Source organism: Calonectris borealis, chromosome 1 (assembly GCF_964195595.1).
Source record: "Calonectris borealis chromosome 1, bCalBor7.hap1.2, whole genome shotgun sequence".
NCBI classification, from domain to species: domain Eukaryota; kingdom Metazoa; phylum Chordata; class Aves; order Procellariiformes; family Procellariidae; genus Calonectris; species Calonectris borealis.
Window position 1 is genome coordinate 71,965,771 of NC_134312.1, and position 27,619 is coordinate 71,993,389.

At 40.4% G+C, this 27,619-nt stretch overlaps 1 protein-coding gene across 1 annotated transcript; it reads right to left on the reverse strand.

Moving 5' to 3' along the window:
• Positions 1 to 17,013: 17,013 nt before the first annotated feature.
• RERGL (RERG like) lies at positions 17,014 to 27,055 on the reverse strand. The gene is made up of 5 exons (XM_075160145.1): positions 26,940 to 27,055; positions 26,783 to 26,839; positions 24,340 to 24,413; positions 20,311 to 20,459; positions 17,014 to 19,195 (listed from the first exon to the last, which is right to left on the reverse strand). The coding sequence occupies exons 1-5, from the start codon at positions 26,989 to 26,991 to the stop codon at positions 18,913 to 18,915; spliced, it is 615 nt and encodes a 204-aa protein (XP_075016246.1). The 5' UTR covers positions 26,992 to 27,055; the 3' UTR covers positions 17,014 to 18,912.
• Positions 27,056 to 27,619: the final 564 nt, after the last annotated feature.

A 27,619-nucleotide genomic window follows, 5' to 3' on the forward strand; every position in this document is an offset into this window, starting at 1 on the left:
TTGCCTTTGAGCTTGCATTTAAATCAGGCACCCTACTCCCTGGAGTCAAGCAAAATTCATCTCCCCCAGCAGCCCAACCTATTAGATTAAAACTATGCAGAATGATACACCCATAATCAGATTTGCCTCTACTCTCACTTACCCCCCACCCCCAGAAAAAATCCAAAAAAAGTTTCATTCATGTTACTTACAGGGAACAGTTCCTGGCTTACAGTGTCCCCTGCGTCATGTCTCGGTACGATCAGGGAGTGCTGTCTGGTGCCAGCCAAAACGTGCCCGCTTAGTTTGCAAGTACAGACATGCCTGCATGGTGCCTCACCATAAGTCATCCTCAGTGGATTTACCAGCCATTTATTGTGCAAATCAGTAATTTTCATTACATCTTGCTTCTGTAAATGTTTAGGGTGTTATTCTGCTGGGGTATGTGGTTGTCTGCAGGAGTGTTCCAGCATGTGGTTAGGTGTGAGAGCACAATCAACTCTCTGGACTTCTTTTTTAAATGTATGTTCAGGATTCACCACAGTTACACAATTTGAAGTACTAGTGAGAGTTTGCATGCATGAAAAGTGTTAGGTAAGATGTCTCAGTGTGTACCAGATAGTGTTCCATTTTATTTACATCACGGAATAATTGAAAATGTCAATGACGTGATATACGTAATGTCGGTAGCCAGGACATCTAGGGAATAACATAGGTGTTTGGTTTTTTTTTTCAAAGATGTGCATTTTTTTCAGTTAATCAACCTAGGAGATGTGGATGTACCTCATTTTTACTAGATTCTCTTCTCTGTTACAATATTTTTGTTTCTATCAGGAGAGTTTTGATATACTTATGACTTATATGTAAACAAATGCATATACAGCAGAAAGAGAGTGTGTATCAAAGTGGTCAATATTTAAGTGCCTATATTTAAGAAGGAGGAAAAAATCCTTATCTCTTTTACCAATGGCATCCTCTCTTTCACAATGAAAAATACAGATAAGAGTTTTCAAAGTAGCCTGCAGGCATTGCGCACACAACTCCTGGAAGGCAATTCTTCCTGTAAGTTAAGGGGATTCTGTCAGCTGCTGATCTTGCTTTCTTTTTTAAAGGTTGTAAACCAAGTCGTGTGGTTTGCCCAGTACTTTTGCATGCTTGGGGTGAACCACATCAAGTGTTTGTGTGTTATTGGCTTTTTTGTCTCTACAGTTTGGTCCAAAATTTCACTGAGTAGGGAATGTGTAGGTCCGTTAAACTATTGTTTCTAAAGGACTTAGTGGTCTGTTTTCTACTGAGTTATGCAAACTGGTTTTTGTGGGTTTTGAAAACAAGAGACTGAAAGGCAGGTAGAAGAGCATAAAATATTACAGGGAAATCTGAGTCTTTTGTTGAATTGAATTGTGTTTTGTTGATTTTAAGTCATGAACCCTTTCTATTTATGTTAATTTTGAAGAATAACCATGCTTTTTCTTTACAACGTGGAAGTTAAGAACTCAAAATTATTTAACAAAATTCAGTAAGATACCAAAAAGACTGGAAAACTAAATACTAAAAAGTGTAACTATACAAAAGATATTTACCCAGATATTTGGATTAGTGTTCTGAGAAGCTGACAGCCCCCATGAACTGCACCAAGAATACAAGTTGTATAACTAGCATATTCCAACCTCCAAATGCCTTTCGTGTCAATATGAGAGATACCATCAGGCACTCTGAAGGCACCAAACTATTTATAAAGATACCATCAAAAAACCTGCCTGATGCAGTTGACTTATGAATCAATTATCTGGACTTCACCAATGATATATCTGTTCTGAATTTTAGAGCCATATGTTTAGAGTAACACCGTACATAGATAGTCTATTCAGCATCCCAACAGGGTTCTTATCTTCATGTATAGGCCTGTCAAAAAGAGGGAGAAAAATATCCTAACTGTAGGACCTGTTTCTCAGAAACAGTTTGTTAAGGAGAAAAAAAAAAATTTGTGAATGTATATCTGGAGGTAGAAGGAAAAGATTGAGCAGGAATAGCGTGTATGGGATTGGTGCTGGCAGAAGACAATAAATTTAATTTACTTGAAAACTGTTGAAGATGGTCAGTCAGATTTGTACCAAAAAAAAAAAAAGTTTGTCTTAAGTGTTTGAATGACTTAACAGAGAAACAACTTTTTTAGCACAGAATTTAAGCTATTGTGGGAAAGCATAAACAATCCTACCTGCACACTGAAGCAAATAATTCTGCAGACATTTCTGTGGACATTAGGGCCCAATGAAGAATTTCACAAAGGCAACTGTCTAAACTGTTATGTCTTGGCTCTTTTCAGTTCAGGCAACTTCACTTCCTTCCTCCCAAATCCTCTTTCCATTTCTAGATACATTTGGAAATTCAGTGCCTTTATATTAGTGTGCTTATGCTCTGTTAGAGATTTGCTATGGCTTTGATAAAGCTGTATTGAAAAGGTAGATAAAGGGTGTTTGTGAAACTCTTCATGTGCAGGACCTTATGCCAGTTGTTACTTCTTGCATTGCCCTTACGGCAGGAGGCTCCAAGCTACGGCCATGTAAACAGACAAGCACCTTGTCCTGGCTGCCTGCAAAATAACAGGCAAGGCAGCTGAGGTTGGGAGTACAAAGTGGCACAGGTTGCTGAACTTATCCAAGGTCACTCTCGCTCTGTTTCAGTTTAATTTGTTTACTTCTCTGAGGAGATTACAGTGTTGAGCTGTCGGACTGAGTATTAACATTTTCCGAGTTCTCATGGGAAGTCTAAGTTGTTACACACCGGCAACTAGAAGTGACAAAGCTGGCACACCGTACCGCGGGAATCTGCTCATCTTCCTTCCTATAAGAGTCATACCTGCACTTAATCAGTCAGAAAAATATTCTGCTGCATTACATGACACAAATGGTGTTCTTCACTGGGAATAGAATAACTCAGAAGAAAATAGTGGGACTGTGTGGATAGTTGGCAAGTGAACTTCTAAAATCATGACAAGTTTTAGATTGGAATTTCATGTATAACACTGAGCTGTATTTTTCTAAAGTTACTGGAGATAATGATTAGGCAGTTTGAGACAGATTTTCAGAGGACAGGTGTTTGGTACTTCAGCAAATCAAGTCTCCCGAAAGGATATCAGTCTTCTCTCCCTGCTTCCACTCCCCCCCCAAAAAAATCCGAACACATGGAAGTTGTATCACCAGCTTTCTGAAGATCTGAGTTACTAACTAGATATGACTGGTGACTTTTTATGTCTTTTTTTTATGATTGGTAACTGTATTTGGGATGGGAGAAGAAAAACTACCTGAAAAAAGTTGTAGATCTAAATGTCTTTTGCTAATATAACAGATTGCAGCAAATTATAAAATAGACATGGGCTCACACTTGTAAATATGAACATACTGATAATTTGAGGCAATTGACATTTGGATATGGATCGGAAAATGTGGCTTGGGAAAACTTGTCGTTTCTCATTAACTAAGCTATGCCGGTGTCCTGGAAGCTGTATTCATTCAATATTGGAGATAATGTTGTCCCTAACCCCACAAAACCACTTAAAAGCAAGGTGCCACATGATCCTATCCATATAATCTAGTCACAGTTTCTGTTTCAATTACATATAACTTTCTACAGGCAGGAACTTTAAAGATAACCTCTCTCTAAAGAAAAACAAACAACTACACAAACAAAAAAAAGACTAGAAATGTTCTTATCTAGTGACCTTATCAGCATACGGAATTCATTTCTTATGTTGAAGTAAAATTCTTCCCTGTGGATGGAGATAGTCCACCACAAAATCTATAGAAATGGTGACTATAAGTAAACTCCCAAAAGAGATCTGAAATGGTCCCCAGGTCCTGTTTGGGGCCTTTCTACAAGAGGTTAATTCTCATATTAATAACTTGGGATTTATAAATGGTATGTATGTTGTATGACACAGGTTGGGTGCCTGCCTTCTGCAAGCTGCTCTGTACCCAAGCTCCATCCAAAGTCAGTAGGAAGCTGCAAGGACTTTAGAGCACCTCTGAATTCTGGCCATTTAAGCCTTAATGGATTTGAGGAATTAAACAGCATCAAGCATAGCAAATATTGACCTCTCCTCAGAAAATATTTACCATCTCATTTATTGTTGTATGTCCCCTGCACTAGGATGATATGTTGACATAGCAGCTATGATTTGCTAGGTGCACTAATGTTCTAAATTGACAAACTCAGCTATTTACTTAAAGGCCCCTTGGATTGATTTCTAGATGCTTTGCTCATTGTAAATGCATCTGTTCCATGTTAAAATGTCACTTTGGTTTTAGGTATTTCTGGCTTTATAGCATAATTTTGAGCCTCATTTATTTTATATTAACAACTTGCCAATTTTGTGAGTAATAATATGGCAAGTGTTCGTATACATGAGGCATGTTTTAAGCTGAACGTTTCCAAGCCTTATTTAAAGAGACATTTGAAGTAGCACACAGATTTTGCAAACTGGGAAACTGAGGCATGCAGCTGTGAGGTTCACTGTGATATGTTTTCACAGCAGCTAATCCCCCTTTTCATAAAAGACTTCAGGCATTAGTCACTTGAAAAGTGAGGTGGTGGGCTTCCATGTACTTGGGCATTCTGAAACATGTATTTCTATATAGAATCTGTGTTTCCTGCTTTCCAGAACCTGGATCTACAATCGAACAGATAGTACATATTTCCCACATCTCTTTCTCTGCCCATTGCTAGAGCTCCTAAGTATTTCTTCTGTAGAATAGTCAGAAAGCAGAAAAAATTCTTCCTGTTGTAGTACTTTGTTCTGCAAGAGCTCATCAGTGTTTGAAATTAGGATAAGCACTGAGTCCATCATTTAACATTCTCATGTTGTATTTTAGCTCACCTTTACCGACCCATCTGTGACACTCAGAGGAAGCTGGAAGAAAAAATTAGGGAAAAGAGAAAGGGCCAGCTGACAGAACCTGATCAGGCCAATTGCACATTCCCTTGCTGTGATTTGAAATGAAATGGAGCACAAATGCCAGATCTATCCTGCATTCTCGGGCTATCCAATGTTAAAAGCCTGTCACTTAAGCTCAGACTATAGAAACATGAGAACTGGTCAAGATGTCATTCATAAAATGCTTTATACTTTGCTTCATAAAGATTGGCTGATAAAGGAAAATACACAAGTCAAGGCTTAACACAGATATTTACAATGAGGAAAATATTTAGACTTCTCTTCTGTTTCTGTCCCAAAGCCCTGATCAGAAAAAGGATTCTTCCCTCAAACCTCTCCCCAACTGCCTAGAAAACACCTGTTTTCTTCTTTAAAGAGCTTTGAAAAGAGTGTTGAAGTGATTCACAGAGACAGAATCCAGCACAAGTTGGTACACAGTGTAGTTATGGAGAGCACATGTTTTAATGGTGATAGTCTATTAAGTTTTATAATCTGAAATCAGTGACATTTGCAATAATTATTATTAATAGCCCAGTTTCTTACTAGTCATATTTAAATGGAGCTTTATGGCTTAACTAACTAAAGTAATCAGCTTCCAGTGGTGTATTATATTAGCCTAAATCATAGAACAGTTGAGTTTTAAGATGTGCATTCAGTAGCTCTCTCTAACTACTTATTATGATGTAAATAAGGTAAAAATAACTCTTAACATTATTTACCCTAAATTACTCACAGGTCACTAACGGAAAGCCCCACTGAAACGCAGATATAGTTTTCCATAAAGTAGAAGGAAAGACTGTGGCTGTTTGTGACCCTTCATTGAACCTGAGACTATGAGAGCCAATGCACAGCACCCTGACACCAGTCAGGAGATTTTCAGTGATTCCAGCGTCTTGGGATCAAGTCTCTCACCATCTATATCTTGCATAACACGTTCCCTAGAAGTTGTGCCACCAAGATGATGTGTGTCGTACTTATTCCTAATTTCTTTAGTGCTGACATCTTTGCTGAGAAGACTGCTGTTAGTCATCTGAGAGAAAATAAATGAGATTCAAAGCAACAAGAATAATGCAGGTGAACAGAGGATTATGAAAAATGAGTACAGCAAAGGACAATTTGGAAGACTCCTCTCAGAAACGAGCAGTGGGTGGAAGTGCCTGTCTGCACCCTAGTCACACCTACTGGCGACTTGAGAACTTTGTATAGTTTTAAATTGTCTGAGGATCCTACAAAACCTCTTTTGAGGCAGCAAGGGCTGATATGCTTTAGGAACAGTTTTTCTGAATAGAAAGGTGACACTTTAAGAGCCTTTTTTTTTTTTTTAACTGTAATCATGCTTTTATCAAAGGCTTTCCTTAGAAACTGTTTTATTTCTTAATACCCACACAGACAGCATTAGCTGGTCTCTCTTAAATAGTTTAAATGTTAAATTCAAAGTAAAAAGTTTCCATTCTTTGGGTTTTTTTAAGGACATCCAACATCCAGAACACTTTTCCTAAAGCAGTTTCTGGATTTGATGTAAGCTGAGAATATTCTTTCAAAGAGATAGATCAGAACCTTTTGTAACAATAAGTGAAATAATTCTTAAGAGATAAGAAACTAATTGACTCTTCAAAGCCACTTTTCTCAAAGGAGTTGACACCCACAGGATGCATGAAAACAGCTTATTTTTCTCTTCACCTTTACTAACCTGGCACCTCTTTCTTTTTAACTTGCCTGTGTGTTTTGCACCTATTTTAAGTGAATCAAAGACAAGCAATTCACAGAAGTAATGCATTTTCTGTCGGGCCATTACCGCTTATTTTCTCTGCGTGTTCTGCAGATCCATCTAAAGAATGGATCCTGTCATTGCAAAAATCAATTGGTGTGCAAGGTGGTCAGCATTTACCAACAACAGATAGTTAGCACTATAGTAAATATAGAGCGTAAAGGAGGTACTCAAAATATGTTTTTGTTGGTCTATATTTTGGTCTGTTAAATGGTGCTTTGTGTTATAGGTAGTTGGTGAATGTGAAGATTTGCTTTCATTCTAGATACCACATGCTACAATGCCTGTTAGTAGCTGTGTACCTGGCACATCTGTCAATTTTGTGTCTTGACCTCTGGGTCTGCTACAAAAAATATGCTGTATACCAAATGTAAGTGGCATGGGACAAGACTGTGTTTGGAAGACAAATGTCAGAGCTGAAGTGAAGGCAGAGTTATCCTATCACAATGTTTTTTTGAATATCATGTAATAATTTATATTCTAGTTATTCTTATTTTCATACTTGTTAAGACATATTCATTTAGATAATTTTCATCTGTTTGTCTTAGCTTTCATTAAGAATACACTGAAATTCTTTATAAATATCCCTGCAACAGGATATTGCAAGGAAGAGGAAGAAGTTTGTAGCTGTCATATGACCAGACATGTCTCCATGACTGTTCTTAAGGACTTGCCAGTGATTGTCAGTATTGTCCAACCAGACAGTCCACAGAAAGTATCCTTCTAGTTCACTGGCTTTCTTTTAGACATCAGAAATTTCCAACTAGCTCGGAGCTTATAAGCTATGCTATCTCCACTGCAGCTCTGAGAGGTAAGCAAAGGAAGGATGTATGTAACAGAATCATATGGTTGGACAGATAGCTGAAATTCATCTAGTCCAATCCCTGCTCCAATCAAGGCTAACTTTAGAGTTAGATCAAATTGCTCAGAGCATTTTACAGTCAAGTTTTGAATATCTCCTAGGACAGAGGTTCCACAACCTTTCTGGGAAACTTGTTTCAATACTTAACCACTCTCATTGTTAATTTATTTCCTTATATAGTTGGAATTTCCCTTACTGCCACTTGTATCTGTTGACCCATGTCCTTTTTCTGTGCACCTCTGAGAAGAGGCTGTTTCTGTCTTCTCTATAGTCCCCTAGTAAATAGCTGAAATAGGCAATTAAATCCCACCTTAACCTTCTCTTCTCCAGGCCAAATAAACCCATTTCCCTCAGCCTCTGCTCACACGTCATGTGCTCTGGCCCCTTAACCACCTTCATAGCCCTGTGTTGAACTAACTCCAGCCTCTTTCTCTCACGCTGGAGGGCCAGACACTGCACAGTCGTCCAGAAGCAGCCACACAAGTGCCAGGTAGAAGGCAATCTGCTCGCTCCTTAATCTGCTGACTGACTGTTCTTACTAACACAGTCCAGGATGCAGTTGGCCTTCATAGCGACAAGACATACTGCTGACTCATGTCCAACTTGTCCACTAGGACCACCAACTCCTTTTCTGCAGACTTGCCCTCTCACCTGCTCAGTCCCCAGCCCATACTGTTGCATGGAGTTATCGCATCCTAGATGCAGGACTTCACGCTTGTTTTGCAGAACTTCATGAGGCTCCTTGTTAGCCCAGTTCTTCAGGTTGTCTCTGTCTCTTTCCGGGCAGTCTCTCTGAATGGCAGCCTCACAGTGTCTCAGCCATCACCTCCCACTCGGTGTCATTCACCAACTTGCTGAGGGTGGGTTCTCTCCTGTTGCAGAGCCTGCCAATGAAGATGATACATAGTGCCAGTCCCAATATCAGCCCCTGACAACTGCCTGTAGAAACCAGCCCCAGTAAGACTTTGAACCACTGAGCACTATCCTTTGAGCCTGACCATCCAGCCAATTTTCCATAGTCCTCCTGTCTAGTCCATCTCTCCATTTACCTCGCGAAATTCAAGGTAAATTACATCCACTGCTCTGCCCGCATCCACATTGATACTAATTTCATCATAGAAAGTGATCAGGTTGGTCAGGAACAATTTTTTCCTTGGTAAGTATGTACTGGCTGTTTCTAGTCATGTTCTTATCCTTTGTGTGTCTGGAAATGGCTTCCAGGGAGGCTTGCTTCATAGGGACTGAGGTGAGGGTGGCCACCTCAGCCAGGTGTCCACGTCCCTGAGGACAGCTGGGAGTCGGAGGAAGGAGAGTTTGGAACTTAAAAGAGAACCTTACAACTGCAGAGGCTTGACCATAGTGCAAGAAATATGAAAGCACATGCAGTTAGCTAAGCTGGATTCAAGCGTGCAGTTTCCTCATCAGTGAAGGAAATAGTCGAGATATACCCTAGGTATGAAGTTAACTTTAGATAGTCATTTCAAAGTGAAAAAGAAATATTCTCCAGGTTTACAGTCCATCTGATTTCTTTGATCATCTCTTTCCATGTACCTAGGGTGAAAATGGAAAATCTTGGGCATCAAGGATTGTAGGTTCAATTTCTAACTTGGCTTTCTGTATAAAATGAAGATCATTTTGTGACAGTGAAATGGGGGCAAGCTGAAAATTTTAATATTGGATAGTTAGAAAAATTGCCATCAACAACTGGTTATTTCAGTATAACATTTTTTTTTCATTGCTAACAGTATTATTGATTTCTGCTGTATTTTTTTTCGCCCTTTGGAAAGTACAAAGCCCTTAAATAATTTGAGTTTTCCCTTATTCCTCAGAATTGCAGCATATGACTGATAACTGCCTTTAGAACTCCTAATAGCTAAATTACAATTATTATGCAAAGGCCTACAATAGACAGTTATATGGATTGTTAAATGACTTTGCCTTTTTTGCAAACCATAATCATTTTCCTTTATTAGCTGAAGGATTTCATAATTTAAGGAAGATGAGAACCTATAAGTCACACTTTCAAATAAGGAACATGGATATTGCAAACATTAAATTCTCCCATAAAAATGTTAAGGCATCATTAAACTAGGATCAGATTAATACAATTCAGTCAACTCTAGATAGATATCTCCTGTAATAGGCTGAAACAATACCTAGTGATATAGGATGTATAAGATTTTACTACAACCAATTTATAAACCTATAAAACATACAGGTATCACTCAAAGCCATCATTAATTTTGCATGCCTTGTATTAAATCAAGTGAGTTTGATAAGGAAAAATATTCCCCTCCCTTACTGTATCTCCCTTTGTATTGTTAGCTGCTATCATAGTATCTTACTTCTACCGTAAGTCAGATGAGAGATTCCTTCTGGTAGAGGTTGACCTGAGAATCTGTGCTTGATTTATCCATCTGTTTAGGTGTCTAAAAGATTTTTAAATGAATTTTCAGGTCATAATTTAGTTCTCACTTGTACCACTGTAAATCTGGAATCATTCTGGGGTTTGTTCCAGAATAAGAGCAAGCAGGATTTGACCCTGAGTTTAGTCAAATTAAAAACAAAGGGAGATAGCTGGGGAAAGAGAGGGTTTGGACTAAAGGCTCTGTGTGTGTTCCTACCAAAGGTACAAGGTAGCTCTATGGATCTGGAGAAACAGCAGAAAAGCGGGGCGGAACGAATGAGACAAGTGCTCTATTTATCAGTGTGCCTTCCCAATCCTTTGAGTGCATACCTGCTGTGAAGAGTACAGCTGAGATTGGGCTGGACTGTGTTAATTCCTAACCTGCTCATTTAAATGTAGCTTAGATCAGTTTTCACATGATTCTCAACAGGGCCCATGTAGAATATGTCTGTGTTACTTGGATGGTAATTTTGGCCCAAAGCATCGCCTAGTAAGCAATCAGTGACCAAAGAGATTTGGTGCAAAACCAATCCTTTCATTTGGGGTAACAGGAAGAAAAAATACCGGTTAATAGCAGGGGAGAGTGTTGCTGGCTATGGTGTCCTCTTATGAACAATCTTCAGAACTTCTCTTAGACCAGCATCTGTCTCTCTCCTGTTCTGCATGTAGGCGTACGTACCCTGTGGCCAAAGTGGAAATGCAGGAGTTCTGATACATGGTCTATGTTATCTTTTCGTCCTGTGACTTGTGCCTGAGAAGTGCTAGTATACATATTTAAAGTGTTGTATATATTGCCCTACTTTGACTGGTATACCTGTGTTTGAATATGTCACCATAGATTTCCAAAAGATTTATCGCATGCACATTTATGTGCGCTTAAGGGCCGAAAAGAGAGAGGGAAGTGTTTCTCCCACGCCCCTCGCTTCTCCAGACACTTATCAGTGCATTATGTTAAAAATGGATTAGAGCATAATAATAGGCTGTAATATACCAATTCTATGTATTAGTAATTGGAGTGTACATACCTCTGCTGCTGAATTCATTACAATAAGATCCAGAGATTGAACCTAGACTGAGAAAGAAACAAGAGAAAGGAGAAAGAGTAACTTACTAAGCTGAGAACAGCTGATGTGGCTCCTAGGAGACTTACAACAGCAGTACAGGCAAAATCTCTTCGGAGGCACAGTTTAATGGCTAGATGGGAAAAATTAGTTTAACTAGTTCTGTGAAGCCAGACTGGACCATTCAGGGCAGACAACCTTGTGTATACTGGCCTTTTTTTTTTAATGTAGGCTAAACTGGATGCACCCTGGATGCTTAGAGAGAGGAACACCTACACGCACAATAGTATTTGTTTGTAAATCTGTATTAATGATCAAAAATGCAATGCAAGCAAACAGAAGGAGATTCCAAACATTGTAAAAGATGAGTATAGATTAGTTCCTTTGTAAAGCTTTCCCATTTGCATCTAAGATAAGTTATGTGATTTAGCTCAGTATTAGCAGCATTCCCTAAGGTCTGTATAGGACAGATCCCAGACTACCTCAGTCACTTATTGAATCATCTAATGCAATTGAATTCTGAGTGACAGCCAAAATTATATGTAGTTAGTAAAAAATGTTGTTGTATTTAATCATATAATTGTGCATCCATTTAGATCAACCCAGCAATCATAAGAACCCTCATACACAAGTAGCTTTACCTATGTGACTCATCATTAGTAAGTATGAAAGCTCACTCAGAGGGCATTCTCATGCAGAGAATATGAAGAATGAGGCCTAGCTGTATGCCAGCAAAACATATTTCTAATAATGCATTACTGTAGATAAGGATTGTGTTTAAATAAGGTTTTTTTTGCACACAGCCATCTTGTTGCAAAGTAAAAGATGCTACCCTGGTGATATCTCACCATGGAAGAAACTATGAAGCAATTTCTGTTATATTTTACCAATTTAACTGTATAAGGGGGGAAAAAAGTGTTAAATAATATTTCAACCTAGATTACAACCTAGATACCCATTGAACCTTTCCTGAACTGCCCTGTCAGTATTCTCCCACTAACAACTTCTGAACCTGCTAGTAAATACCAGCCAAATTTGAAAGAGGAAGTAAATTTTCAAAATGCATTGCCTTCCCCTAAGATTCACAAAAAAAAGTCTCAGAATATAATGCAAAGACCCAGATTAGCATGCTCAGTGAGGGAAAGGCATTTACAATTCAGCTGCTGCATACACTCCATAGCAGCAGCCACCTGGTCCGTCAGCAACGTGCATACTTCTTGGGCTTCTCACACCGTTGTTTGAATACTGTAGTGCTGTAATAGCTGGAGATGTGATGAGAAACTTGTGTGACTGTGGCCTCACACCAGTGGTCTAAAGGAAATAGCTCAGTCAACAACTTCGTTGTTTAAACTTCCTGTTTAATGAAATATGTTAAGATTAGAGCCATTTGGTGCAAAATCCTCCAGTTGCAAAGAGGAGGACATTCAACAGCAAATCAAGGCATAAATGATGCAAAGATTTTATGCTGTCCATTTGCAAGTAATGAGCTTGGTTCATTCCCTATGGCTGGTAATTGCTATCAGAATAAGTGAGCTAGTATCTTTGCTCACACACAAATTGTTGAAACGTATTTTCCAAGTCAGAAAACAACCGATTAGTTGAATTAGCTTGGGAGTGAGGAGACCTGATTTAACTTTCTGCTCCACCTTAGGCTTTTGGAGTTACCATAGGCAAGCATTTAAAATTCGGCTTTGTGTCAGACTGCAGTGAAGCATCAAGGTCTGCTAGTTAGTTTTTAATGAGCTAGCTTGGAAGCAATCTGTGGCAGTACTCAGTTAACTTACCCTTGGCTTCATTTCCAGTTCATCCATTAATTTAACATGAGACAGCTGGATTTCAAAGTGTTTCATGAAGTTCAGCAGGGATCAAATATAATCCAGCATCCTGATCAATCATATGAAATAAATTTAGCATTAAATGACCCAATGGTCAGCTCAAGTTAGATGTTAATTGTCTAACCATAGGGACTCAATTGACGTTGTAAAGTATGACAGATGGACTCTGTAGGGCTGAAGATGAAGAGCAAAATAGCTAGCAAAGAGCCCCAAGAGGCCATATTTGGAACATGATTCATCTCACCTAACTTTAGAGATGCCCAATCCTAATTACCTTTATAGTTGGTGGAGAATTTAATGCCTTTTAGAGCGTGATTCATCTATGTTATTTGAGGCATCACCTTGATGAGGTAAATTGTTCGGTAGAAAGGCATCTAGCTGAGATGGGAATCTAGAAGAACCTCCGTATTGGGCCAGGTGAATCCAACCTTGGAGTCCTTCCAGTAAGTGACCTTGCTCATTTAAAGATTGACGTAGTGTATCTGTACTACAGCTTACAGATAAGAGAAGAAACACTCTTGCCTAACATTAGCTCCCTGCCATGTCTCCCTGTCATGTTCTGGGGATAATACCTTCAGGAAGCTGTAGAAAGACAAGGTGGAGGTCAGACCTCTTATCAGACAAATAGGTGTATCTGGGAAAATGATAGAAGCTTTCAAGCCCTTCTTGAGGATATTAATATGCATGGATGGTATGTTAACAGGAAACCTTTCAGCACCTTAGACGAGATAGCTGAACTTTATTTCAGTGAAACAGCTGAGCTCAGAAGTGTCAGTTGTGAGAAAAACCTTATCAACATTTACAGTTTTATTAGTAAGGATGCTGTCAAATAAAGCCTAGGAAATGTCATATTGTTAAGCTCAGCATAATCGATAGCAGAATTTTATAGTATTGGAAGGAAGGAGGGGTTTTACCTGCACTTTGTGATCAGCGTTCTTGGGTTTATTAGCATCGATGTTTCAATCCGAGAGAAGCTAAAAGGCTTCATTGCTCACCGGGGAGGGTGAAGTGTGAGCAAAAAGCCACGAGAGGGAGCTGTTGGAAGAAGTAAAGGTGCCCGGTTTCTCCGCATTAAGCAGCATGTTACTTCTAAAAGGCAGAAGATTGTCAAACTTTCAGAGGCTCACAGCATCTTTAAAATAAAGTTTCTTCTGGGAGGGAACTCGCCTGAAAAGTTAGAAATCGCTTTTGGAAAAAAAAAAAACCACAACCAAAAACCTGTGTGAAGCCTGTTTAAAAAGTTGTGTCTATTAAAAATGAAATCTGCACTAGATACCACAATGCCTATAATTTTAAGGTCAAATGGTTTAATTTCTGCTTCCTTTATATTTATTTCAAGTAGTAAGATACATTATGTAATATAGATACGATGCCATTTTGCTGCTGAATATGAACATAAGAGCGTACGAGGGGACAGACCTGTTTAGATCATTTGGCTCAAGCCCCTTGATGACAGCTCCATTCTCCACTTGTTTCACTTGTAGTACATATTTCTCTGTACTGTTAGAGTCTTCCATTGGAAAAACTCTGGATGTTTTAGAGAGTTCAGCAAGAATTAAACACATATCTGAACTCCTAGCCAGTCTTAAAAAATGAATGTGGCAGTAAATGGCTCAAGTCATGTCAAGTATATAGGGCTAAACGTGGATATTAATTATATAACCAGAGGGACTCAATTTACTTTGTAAAGCAATTAAAAGAAGACAGAAACTTACAGTCTGTTTCTGGAGAAGAGTAATGTCTGTTTAAAAATAACTTCCTACCCAGAATAGCCTGCCTGTCTCACATAATATCAATTGGGGCGGGGGGGGGTGTGGAACAGGCATTTACAGCACTGCTTCTTTATGAAAAAATCAAACCCAAGATTTAAAACAATAGAAGTTGACAGTTAGGCATGTAAATTAGGATTTGCTTTTCAAACTGGCTGAACAACACATTAAAATTTAGCTTCTTGTGTTTATTCTCCATGGGCAGGTTAAGGCAATGAAAGAGGCCTGTGTTCCTGGGGACAGGTTAAAGGAGGTAGAGGGTTCGTTTCTTTAATATAGAATGCAGTTTAACATTGCTCTAGATTATTCTAGTAGTCTGGTAGTCTGTCTTTTTTTTTTCCAAATTAATTTCTTGCTTCAGAGCAGATAGGCAAGGATTCCTTTTGAACGTAATTAATCAGAGCTGGCATTTGTTCCTATATCCATAAGCATAGTAGATCTGTATGAAAACTTCATTAACCTAAAGCACCTGCTCCAACAGGCATCCTGATGGAAAGCTAGTGTATTCTTGGATACTTTACCACATTTTAGTTTTGCTTTGAGTGGTATTCATAATACCCTCCTCTTTACAGTGTACCCTCTGAAAATACTGTTGAGTCATCTGGACCCAGCTGTCAGTGAGAACACCTTACCTGTTCAGGCCGATAGCCACAGTATCAGTCCCTCTCTCTGCCTCCTGGCTGGACAGGATCAGACATCTTCAAATATCTACTAGTGCACTAGCTTCAAAGCAGTGTAGTCAGACAGACAGAAAAGAAAGCAACAAGACTGTCCCCACATGACTCACAAGGTCTTTGTGCTTCAATGCTCACCCTTCGTAATCACTTTAGAAATCAGCTTCTATCAATGGGCTAAAAAAACTATGATAGTTACTTTTGTCTTCAGAGTATAGCACAGCATCAGAACTTCTGATCCGCCTTTTTTATTGGTAGCTGATTTAAATATATTAGAAAGAAACAGCATGTTTAGCTGGTCTACTCAATACTGCACTTAATTATTCCTTCTTCCAGGAGTATCATGCTTTAAGATTTTCTGTGACATTTTCCCATCTGCCCTGTTGTGAATGTGACTATAGTGCGATTTACAAAAAAGAAAGAGTTTAATGCATACAGACATGACAGCAGAAAAAGGAGCAGAGGTTGTGTTTGTCTTGATTGTTTATTTGAAAACTATAGTGAGAAAGAGCTTCAAAAACCACCTGAAAGCTCTCTGAGAGACAGCATTTGGAAGCCAGGGGCTATTACCTTTACACTTCAGTAGAATCTCTTTGCTTTTACGTCACTGTTTCTAAAGTAAAAAAAAAAAAAGAGTTGAACACAGGAAGGAAGAACATCAAATCTGAGTGCCTTTCTCAGGCAAAATTTTACTGAAACTAGAAAGTTCATATAAACCATAGACCACCAAGGTCTTCCTTGACATGACAGCAAGAAACTTAACTCTTGTATGGCAATTCCAAAATCTTTTGGTGAGAAAGGATGGGGTCGTATGCTGAAGCCATCTGTGGCAACACAAATAGCTCCGTTTCTACTCTCTTCAATGAGTTCAATATGCTCTAGGTGATGTCACTGTCAAGGTGAGCATCAAACATCAGTTACATCATTTACTTGGTTATGCAAGCAGGGCTCTTGCTTGCATTTTCAAATGTGGCTGAGCCAGTAACATATTACTTCACTATTAAAACTCCAAGAATACTTAGCAATATATATATCCGTCTTTGAAGTATCTTATTGTTCTTTAAAACTTCACTTTTAAAAAAATAAATACTAATAAAATATACTTCAAAAAGGAGAACGTATATCTGCTTTACTGCTTTAAAATTGAATTCCTTCCCAAATTCTGCACTCTTGTTCATCTGCACTTACCAGCAATAAAAGACAAGTCAAATCCTGATCCTAAGAACATCAAATTATGTCTATACTGGGTGCTTTAGTATGCTTAAGTCTAAATGCATCCTGCAGCTGTTTCAGCTGGTTTTCAGATGAGTGCAACCTAGCACATGGGCCAGAAGACAGCCATCCTGTGTTCCAACACTTACCCCATCTGGGCAAAAAGGGAAGGAAAACTGTGGGGTATACTGCAGATTCCACCTATCTGGAAGTCCACATTCCCATTAATATGAGCAAATCAAAACTAATTAGCTTCTCTGCAGCTGTTCTGACAGAGGATAACAAATTTTTAAAAGAAGTTCTCTACTGTTCACTGTATAAAGGTACATGAAGGCTTCTTCATTGTGTAAGGCAACACAGCTAGAGGCTCTCTTTTGTGCGAGTGTCTGATTCCCAGATTTACTTTTTCTAATTTGAATTCCAGATCTGCAGGGTGTTTCACTTTTACAGTACTCAAAACAAAACATCTGTAGCTTTATACCACAGTAAAGGAAAAAAAAAACCAGCATTAATACATCCATCTCAAATCCAGTTTATTTAATAGCATAGCAGTAAATACAGATAAGAGTTCTTGAATCTGGCAATGCTAGAGCTGGCGAGATACAGCTACCTGTCAGATCAACAGTCTATTAGTAGTTCTGGAATTCTGCGTGTGCTGGAAAGCTGAAGGGTGTACATGAGTAGACTTCAAGTTCAGACTCATAGATATTGACAATACAGTTAAATACACTACTCCTGATATGGCAGAGCAGCATCTGCATAGAAATAAAGCAACACTGTGCCTGTCAACACTGAGAACCATATTCCGATATTTGTAGTCTTAAAACAAGTGAAATAAACAGTGTCTTTTCCTTAAAAAAAGGAAGTGATCTTTGGTCAACGCTTATTACAATGTGCTTTAGTTTTATTTTACAACAGTAATGCTAAGATTATATAGCTTTTTTAATATTATCTTATAGGGGTAGAGATTTGAAAATCAGTATTCTGCTGTGACTGATAAAGTAATCTTACTAGTTTCAATGCAAGTAAAATTTCAGAGCAGAGGTAGGCTTCAGCTCAGCAACTTACAAAGACTGAATCCCAGCTGTCCTCTGGAATGGGTAGGAGGCAGTAATTCATCTTCAGATCACTTCTCTTCCCTTTCATAATTTCTGTATGAGCACAGCACTTTCAAACACGCAGGGCTAAGCCCTTATTTAGTTAAGTCTACACTAAGAGCTCGTATGTCAATTGGCAACATATTTAGACCCATCTGATGTTTAATATCCACATTTGAAAAGTGTAGCTGACATATTCCTTAGTGCTCTCTCAAGTGGCATTTCAATACCATAGCAATGACACAGTTGTAAAGACATTGGTCCTTAGGAAAAAACACTCTATGCAAGTTAGGAGCACAGGTCTTACCAGCAGGCTGACCTTTAAACCCAGGCAGACATCCCAAAGAACTTGTGCTCTTTACCAGTCCATATGCTTTTCAAGCTTCCACTCCCATCTAAAATTGAACAGGCACATTCACCTTACAGGTAAGGAAACTTTGTTACAGTCCACGAAAACTGCTCTGTGAAAGGGATCAGCCCAAGATATTACACTGGCCTTACACTGGCCCTAGCCATAAAATCATTTCACTAAACAATGACCTTGCCAAAAACAGTTCAATGCTCACTGACAAACATTTCATGAACATTTCAGTTCCCACCCTCCTCAACCTTCTCTACTTTCTTTCATCACTCAAAAAAAAAAAAGAGATACTAAAACAGGTGACAATACTGCTGTGTTTATCTGCTTCCCTACTTCTGGTGCCTCTACAAGGCAGCTTTGCAGGTAAATACCTTTTGTAGATTTGGTGTCTAAGCATTTAATTCATATGAATTTCAGCAGGTGTTAGGCACCTTTAGGCACACAAGGATCTGAGCCATCCTTCCTTAAGTTTAACACAAATACATTATCACATACAGCAGCAGTATTTTGCTTTTCTTTAGTGCAAGTGTTCTTGCACAAAAAAACCCAACTACTTCTCAGAATTCTGAAGTAAGATTTTGACCAAGCAAGGCTGAGTTTATTGGAAATAACTGTTTATACTTCAGTCGCACCTAGAAGCTCTATCGAAGACCATGCTGGTATTGAATAAATATAGACTAAAACTCTCCTCTGAAGAACTTATGAGATAAAGGGTGAGAGGAGCATCTTGGACTTTAAGTGACATAGCCCTAACACAGTAAATCTGTAGCAGAATTGGAAATAAAAGGTCAGGTCTTCTAGGTCTAGACCCTGTCCACTTGACCATACTATCTCCCACCTTTGGTTTCTACTGTCTCACTCCTCCAGACATTGACCTTTGGAGGAAATTGACTGACTCCCAAGAGCTGCCTGTGCTCCATTATTTCAGCTTATTCCTACTTCAAGACTAACCATGTTTTACACAGATTTCCTTCTCTTTCCAAACACATTGTTGATTAACTTGGCCATTGACTTCGATCCACTTGGTCGTCTCTTTTCCTTCACTTTGAAATTTGAGGTGATATTCCTCAGGACTTTTGTGAACATTGCCACAACTTCCTGATAATGTTCTGCTGCAGACAGTTCACAGAATTGGCACTTGTTATCCATTGCCAGCTTTTGTCCTTCATCCCAGCCAACCTCCCTCATGTGGCATAAATCCTGTTTATTACCAACCAAAAATACTGATGACTCGACCATTCTGAAATCAAAAAGGTTCCGATTAGAGAAAAGATATGTTACAATACTGTGCTATATACAGTGTGTATGAAAAGTATGTACGTTCAGGATAATAGGCATTGCAAAAGAACAAACCAACCCTCTAACCTTGCTAAGTAGAGTTATAGTTTTCCATTTGCTGTAGTCAAATATCAAAGGATTTTCAAGACAAGCTATTCTCTATCAGTAAGTTTTCATTAGGTTTCTCTACTCAGTGAATTCATGTATTTTTCATCCACTGTTGTTTTCATACTCTATACTGCTGAGTATATTGTCAGCTCCTGGACTTCAGGAAGAAGCAAGCTGATCATTATCTCCATTTGTAGATAAAAGCATAGAGTCAAAGAGATGCATCAGTGTCAGTAGCATAATTCAGAAGAAAACACAGGAATCCTAATTCCAAGCTTTTGCTAAAATTACTCCTTCCAGAGAAACCTTAATTACAAAAGGTCAGCAGTAAAACAGACAGAAAAGTGTTGTGTTGGTTTTTTTTTTTTTTTTTTTTTTTTTTAAACTCTACTTCTGATACAAGGAAAGGATTTCACCTATTTAGAAAGCACCTCAGCTGACTGACGCACCACTACATGTACTCAGACTTGCAATTTTGGTGGTTCTTTTTGAAAGTCAGTAGTTTGTTTCTTACCATATGGTCACCCATGTGCACAAATAATGTTGCGGTCACCGCTAAAGGCAGTTTAGGAGACATTCATGGTATTAGATTCATACATTGTGGGAGATGCTTTCTTCAACCCCCACATTGGTGCATCTCCATTGATAATAGAGTGGGGGAGTAAAAGCATAAACTGACTATGCTAGCTTTTTACCCATGTAAATCACAGCAGACAGATTTATAGCAATTATTTAAATAGTAGTGCTGTAAGAAATACAAACAAAAATCCTGATGTACTTGGCTTTGGATACAGTGAAATAGATTGCAATTTGCAATACAGTTTACCTTCAGGTACCTTATTGTTGGTATTGTGTTATGCCAATAGGATGCTGCTGGATTTTAATTGCTACTAGGATGCCTACAGCTCACAGAAATGTTCTCAGCTTTTTTGTATGTTTGCTAAGGGAAACAAAAATAATGCCACTTACTTTTTACAAGCTCCTATGTGAGACTCTCGGATCCTGTACAGCAATGCTTTTGCAAATGCAAATGATGCTCTGTCACTGATGTCATAAACAATGATAAATCCATCAGCCCAGTGGAGCTCGTCTGTGAGGGAGAGCTTCCCCCGCTGTGGCTGAAAGAAGTTCAAATTCACATGCAAAAAGAATGTCACTGTTGTCACTTCAGAGCATTTTCTTTGTCACTGTGAATGTGAGAATGTTGTATCTTTTCTCGCAAAAGATATTAATAGGTCTAGGTGCTGGCATTGAAGTCAGGTGAGTCCTGCTCCAAAAGCCTAATAAATAACCTTCACTACAGATGGCACTTTGGATCATCGACAAATTCATTATGAAACATTTACGCTTTGTTTAAGCAGTAAAATTGCATAACCTGTACAGCCATTGCTTATGCTGAATATTCTGCAGAGTTACAGGAGAATGAAAGGTACAGGAGCCACCAGTATTTGTGCTGTTTCTGGTTATAGCTCTGTTTTGCATGTTCCTAACATTCTGACTGCAGTGAGCTTAATTTGTTAAAAATTCTTTGTTCCCACTCATTTCTTATTGTTCAAGTCTGAAATAGTATTTACCCATAGGATAAACTTCTACAGGGCTAGGGGAAAAAAAAAAAATCTCCTTTCAAGCTGCAGTTGACTTTAACGAAACTGGTGACAAAAGCCACGCAAGTGATAATGGGGTTATACCAGTCCTTGAGTCCTTTCACCCCAAGAACATATCACACTGATTTCTAGAAAGCAACAGCTGCAAGCTGTCCCATTAAGCTAATGAATGTAATTTCAAAACTATTTTAAATTAGCTTATCCCTGCAGATGGTTTAGCAGCAGCTAGCAAGACCATGTGACCCAAGATAGGTAAAATACTGGAAGCTGGGGAAAAAAAAAAAAAAAAAAATTACTTTTGCTCTGTGGAAAACTCATCTTGGATAGTGATTTGAGGACTGTTTAAGTTGTTCCCTCACTAGTTTACTGTTTTGCTCCTTGCAATGTATAGCCTCCATCAACATACCATCCTGGTTGCCTTGGTTAGCTCAGCATCATGGCAACACTGTAGCATCATGAACAGCTGTACTGGGAAGGCTGCAACTTACCATGAGGGATGGTAACTGAATGCTGGCAGTGAAAGGAGATGCATGAAAAAGCAAAGATGAAACAGGTTTCCAGAACTATTTGAATACCTCAGTATCTTTAATACAACAGGGTTTTTTTTTTTTTTAATATTGTGGTGACTGTGCAGCAGGTTTAGGGGCAGGAAAGGTGACTTGTGTGTGTCACAGCTGTTTCCCGGATTGATCACTGAATATTTCAAGTTGGAAGGGGCCCATAAGGATCATGGAGTCCAACTCCCTGCTCCTCACAGGACTACCCGAAACTAAATCATATGACTAAAAGCATCATCCAGACGCTCCTTGAACCCTGGCAGGCTTAGTGCCGTGACCACTTCCCTGGAGAGCCTGTTCCAGTGACCCACCATGCTCTCAGCGAACCTTTTCCTAATGTCCAGTCTGAACTTCCCCCGATGCAGGTTCATTCCATTTCCTCCTGTCCTATCGCTGGTCACCAGAGTGAGGAGATCAGCACCTCCCACTCTGCTGCCCCCCTTGAGGAAGTTGTAGACTGCGATGAGGTCACCTGTCAGCCTTCTCTTCTCCAAGCTGAGCAAACAAAGTGACCTCAGCCGCTCCTCCTAAGTCTTGCCCTCAAGGCCTTTCACCATCTTGGTCACCCTCCTCTGGACACACTCTAAGAGTTTGATGTCCTTCTTATATTGAGGTGCCCAAAACTGCACACAGTACTTGAGGTGGGGCTGCACCAGTACATTGTAGAGTGGGACAATCACCTCCCTTGACTGGCTAGCTATGCTGTGCTTGATGCACCCCAGGACATGGTTAGCCCTTTTGGCTGCCATGGCACACTGTTGACTCACATTCAACTGGCCGTCAACCCAAACCCCCAGATCTCTTTCCCCAGGGCTGCTTACCAGCCTCTCGTCCCCCAATTTGTACGTATAAGCAGGATTACCCCATCCCAGGTGGGGATTCCAGCACTTGCATTAAATTTCATAAACTTTGTGATTGCCCAGCTCTCTAGTCTATCCAGATCTCTCTGTAAGGCCTCTCTACCCTTGAGGGAATCCACAGCTCCTCCTACTTTAGTACAATTGGCAAGCTTACTTAATGTACAATCGATTCCTGCATCCAGATCATTTATAAAAACATTAAAGATCACTGGCCCTAAAATTGAGCCCTGGGGAACCCCACTGGTGACTGGCCACCAGCCTGATGTAACCCCATTTACTATAACTCTTTGAGCTTGACCCATCAGCCAATTGTTCACACAATGTATTATGGACTTGTCTAGCTGTATGCTGGACATTTTGACCTGAAGGATACTATCAGAGACAGTATCAAAAGCTTTCCTAAAATCAAAAAAAACACATGTGCTGGCTTCCCTTGGTCAACTAGATGGGTGACCCTGTCATAAAAGGAAATTAAGTTAGTTAAGCAGGATTTTCCCCTCAAGAACCTGTGATGAAGAGACAGTGAGCTTTGCAGAACAGGGATCCAGCTACTAGAGGGAAGTCTCAGAGAGCAGCAAGACTTCAGGAAGCAGAAACAAAAATTGGGCCTCTCCCTTCCCTAGTTTCGCCTCCTCTCAGAACCTGGTTTTCTTCCCCGTGGGATACAGGACCTCCATACCCCATCCATCTCTTTCTAGAATCATCATTTCTATCAGACAAAAAGCAATACCACCACTACTCACTGCCTACTCCTCTGCAGGCGCCAAAGAGAAGTCGGGAAGAGAACAGCAGAAGGCAGCAAGCAGCTAAAGTTAGGCCTTGTTCCTAAGGAAGAACTGGGACAAGAGAGCTCAGTGAATGCTGTCAAGAGGAGTTGCCCTTATCTCTGATCTCCTTAAAAGCAAAAAGGTGCCAAAACCGTAGCAACCAAAGTCTCTACCCATAATGTAGTCTAATCTGCTTTACCCTAGATAGTTGCTACTCCTAATGTTTCAAGTATCTTAATAAAGAATGTTCATATGCCACAGGATTTAATATGACAGTAAGTGAAAGCTATAGGTGGGCTTAGGAAAGAGGTCTGAGGTTGGTGGAAACAGTAGCTTCTAACAGATTGTATGGCAAGGGAGGACTTCATAGCATAACATGGCACAGTGTAACATGACTATTTCAGGATCCCCATTGCCCTGGGACAAGCAATGCTGTTGCCTGTCTCTAGGCAGACTGATTTGTTTGGTGGTTCATTTTATGTGCTCACTGGGTTAAGTTTTTAAGTCCTTGAATTTAAGTCTGAGTCAGACTTTCAGTGCTTTGGCTTTGGCATTCATTATCCTAGTTAGTAAGAGGCAAGATCACTGCCCAAAAAGGAACCTTGTGAGCTAATGCTATTAGTCAGACAGACCTACCTAGGTCTGCATGTGTTACACAGTACCATAGTTTCTCTATTCCTGTAATAGCAGGAAAGAAATACAAAAAGCTTTGTTACAAAGTGGTTTATTGTGATCAAAGTTCAGCTGTCAACATGTACAAGCCTGCATTATGGCTTTCCTTGGATCTGTTCTGTCAATGCAAGTCTTACTTCCAGGCCTATCTACTTTGACCGTTTCTGCAGACATTTAATAAACTGCTTGCTTTATAAACTAAGTTTCATCCATTTCGGGCATTTGAGGAAACTGCATCCTGTAACTTACCTCCGTATTTGTCTGTATAATGCAGAAGTGGGAAAAGATTTTTCTGTTAGTAATATTCCAAAAATGCAGAAGCATTTACAGAAAATTTAAGCAACGAAGGGCTTCTTCCATGAAATGGGAAAGTACTCAGCAGTTCTGAGCCACAGCAACTGTAAAATTTCAGTCTTTTCAAAAAAACATCAAGCACAAATTCCAAGAACCAGACAGAAAGGTTGTAACCCCCCAACTCTTCCTACCATTCACAGGTAGAATGAGGAACAGCCCTTCTTTGCCCCCCTGAAATTCTTACCTGTGAACAAGGGTCATAAATTTCCAAGTGTATCTGCTTCCCATCCAGGCATAAGTGTTTAGTGTAGATGCATTCTAAAAGACACATGGCATTCAAAGAAAACCAGCATTAGTGTGATTGGAGATAGTGGTCAAAAGAAAAGGTGGCAAAGGTGAGATTCACTAATACTGAAGGGACATTTAGTTCCTTGGGTATTGTTTGGTTTTGGGGTTTTTTTTTGTGTTTGGTTGTTTTGGGTTTTGGTTTATTTTTTGACACACACTGGAAACAAGCCTGTTTCATTTTGCAACACCTGAGCTGCCCAACCAGGCTGACCACATCACTTCACTGTTGTGTTCCCATGGAAGTGTCGGTGCAATGAATACTTTTAGACCCTAGTTTTCCTCTTCCAAAATGGAGACAAAGGGGATGCACAATGCTCAGAATCAGCTAAATGCTGATGATTACTCAGCTTGCTACCAAGGTTCAGGATTATGAAAGTAGTAAGCCAGCCTATGTGTAAGTTCTGATTCTGCACAAAAGTAATTATTTGGTAGTAGTGTTTATTTACTATGAAATCTGGTGCTTTAGGAGTTCTCATGCTAGGTAGCATTAGATCAATAGTATTTACAGGATCATGTCCCTAGACTAGATCTTAAAATATTTCCGTAGTGTCAGTTCTCCGATTTAGGACTCTCCACCAGCACTAGCAACCCTGGCAACTCCAGTGCAGACAGACCATCACTGTTATTTTAAGCAGTGGGTTGTTCTAAGCAAATGTAACCAACTTGTGTTCATGGCACTGAACCAACAAGCTGTCTGCAATATAATTCCTCAGAGTGACTAAGCTACAAAGACAAGAACTGGTGTTAGCATTACTGAAAATACACTTCAAACTGTGTATAATGAAGGTATAGATAAGAGCTATGACCTCTGGAACTGAGCATCTTCAGTTCAGCACCATGTTCATCTTAAGCATTCTTCATGCGTGTCTTAAGAGTTCATCTGATGATAAACTATCAGTCTCAAGCATCCCAGGGCATCAAATCTGCAGCCCCTTGGTGGTTTCCATAGTTAAACAAACTTTTAATTAACACTTTGACTCCACTAAAAGTGTTCTAGTATGATCTTGTATTTCATCACTCCTATTCCAACTTTTCCCCTCCTTCTTCCTGTCTAGAAATAGAGCTAACCTTATCTTCCAACAAACACTTTTTTAAAAAACAAAAATGTTTTGGGAGTTTGACATGTCTTTTCTGATACTTACAGTATCAGAGGGTCAGAACAAGGAAACCTGTTTTTAGTTGTATGTAGCTTAGAACACACATGGAGCATGGAGAGCACTACATAACTTACATGTGACAGCTTAGACTTAGATAAGCCATCTGGGACACAAACTGCCTTTTCAGTTTGTGTTTGTATAGTTACAACATTGGTAAAGCATTTATTTACAACTACAACTCTTATTCTGAAAGTAGTTCATCTGGATACATTCAATGCAATTCAACTTAGTACTGCTTTTTTTTTTATGGATCATGGAACGCTACTCTGATTTTTGTAAAAAGAGGCTTTTGGAAAAAAGTCTTCCCCTTTAGCAGGGAAAGTGAAGTAGATAGCAATCTCCTTTCTTTGTTAAGTTTTGGGATTTCTCATCCCCATCAGCTGGAGTGGCACACTTCCAAAGGTGTTCGCATATCAGTTCAACAGTGCTTCTACACAGGATGCGAAAGTTCAAGTCCTGCTTTGCCATCTTCCAAGATCTTAGAAGTGTCTTAAGGATCAGCATATTTGTTCTGGCATGAATGAGGAATTCTATCCTCAGCACAGTGAGGCTTTCCACAAAGCTATCAAATCACTATTCCTGCAAAAGCAGGGGGCTTTGCATTATGCTTTGATTAACCAGTAGTGCCTGATAAAGAATCCGTTTCACCTCTCCTCTAGAGCTGAGAAGGAGATATTCAATAGAACAGGTGTTGTGTTTGTTTTTTTTTTTTTTTCTCAGTCTATTTCTTTACTCTCTTCTTTATCTCCTCTCTGATTGAGCTTACTATAATCTACCCGCACTTCGCACATGCAGCCCGGTTATCTTTCCCTCCTAAGTCCCTTCACAGTTGCTTTGCGACGAGCACTTCGCCAGCCCCCGTGCCCGGGCGCGCTACTGGAGCTTTAAGTGATCTCTCCGCAGATACCGGGCTTGCCTTTTCCCATCTTCAAAGCTTACACTTAATCAGGAACTCTCGCTGATAAGCAAGCGAAAACTTAAGTCTTTCCGAAAAGTTCTACGAAACTGCGTTTCTACCCAATTTCTTGTTCAAGTAAGCGCTTGAAGCGTCGCGTCTAGCGCTCCCCAGGGAACCCGCACCGCACAGCCCCGAGTGGAGGCCGCACACGGCGCCCACGCCCCCGCGGCAGGCCCGCTCCCGCCGCCCCCTTCCCGAGGCCGGCGGCGGCCCGCGGCGCTCACCGGCGTTGGACGCGTACTCTCCGATGAACCGCCTGGTCAGAAACCTCACCGCCAGCGCTGCGGAGGGAAGCAGACGCCAGGTTTAGCGGGGTCCCGCCGCTCCCCCCTGCCAAACCTGAGGTAAAGTCGGGCTGGGGGGTCCCGCCGCCCACCTTACCCGACTTGCCGGCTCCGCCACCGCCCAGCACGGCCAGCTTCACCTCGGTCATACCGCCGCCAGGCCGCGCCGCGCCGCTTCCATTTCTTTATAGCCGCCGGGGCCGGGCGCGGCCCCTCCGGCGACACCGCCCAGCAGCCCGCCTTCTCCCTGCTCCCCCGCGCCGTCCCCCGGCGGCTTTCCCCGCCCCACCGGCGCGGCCGGTAGGTATAGCGCCCCGCCGGGGGTCCGTTCATCTTCTTTGACAGGCGCCCTCCTCTCGCCCCCTCCGTCCCCGCCCTCCTTGTGCTCGTCCCCTCCGTCCCCCCGCCTCATCCCCCACCGCGCAAACTTTTCTCGGGCGGCCTTCCCGCCTCCCGGCCAGGCCCGGCCCGGCGCGGCCCCTTTGCTCCCCGGCGAGGCGGGCTGGCGCGTCCCTCGCCGCCTCCTCCTCGTCTCGCTCCCAGCCCCGGGCCCCGCCATCCGCAAAGCGGTTAGAAACTAGGGGGAAAAGGGAAAAGAAAAAAAAAAAAAAGGGAAGGAGAGAAGGAAGAGGCATTCTCCAGCTGGGGGTGTGTGTGTTTATTTTTTGCTGTAAGTTTGCTTGCAGGCTGTCATCCTTTTGTACCAGGAATGTGAAAGTGAAGAAACTAAAGTGATTCTTTTTTTATTTTAAATGCTTCTGAGGTAACTTGCTAAAA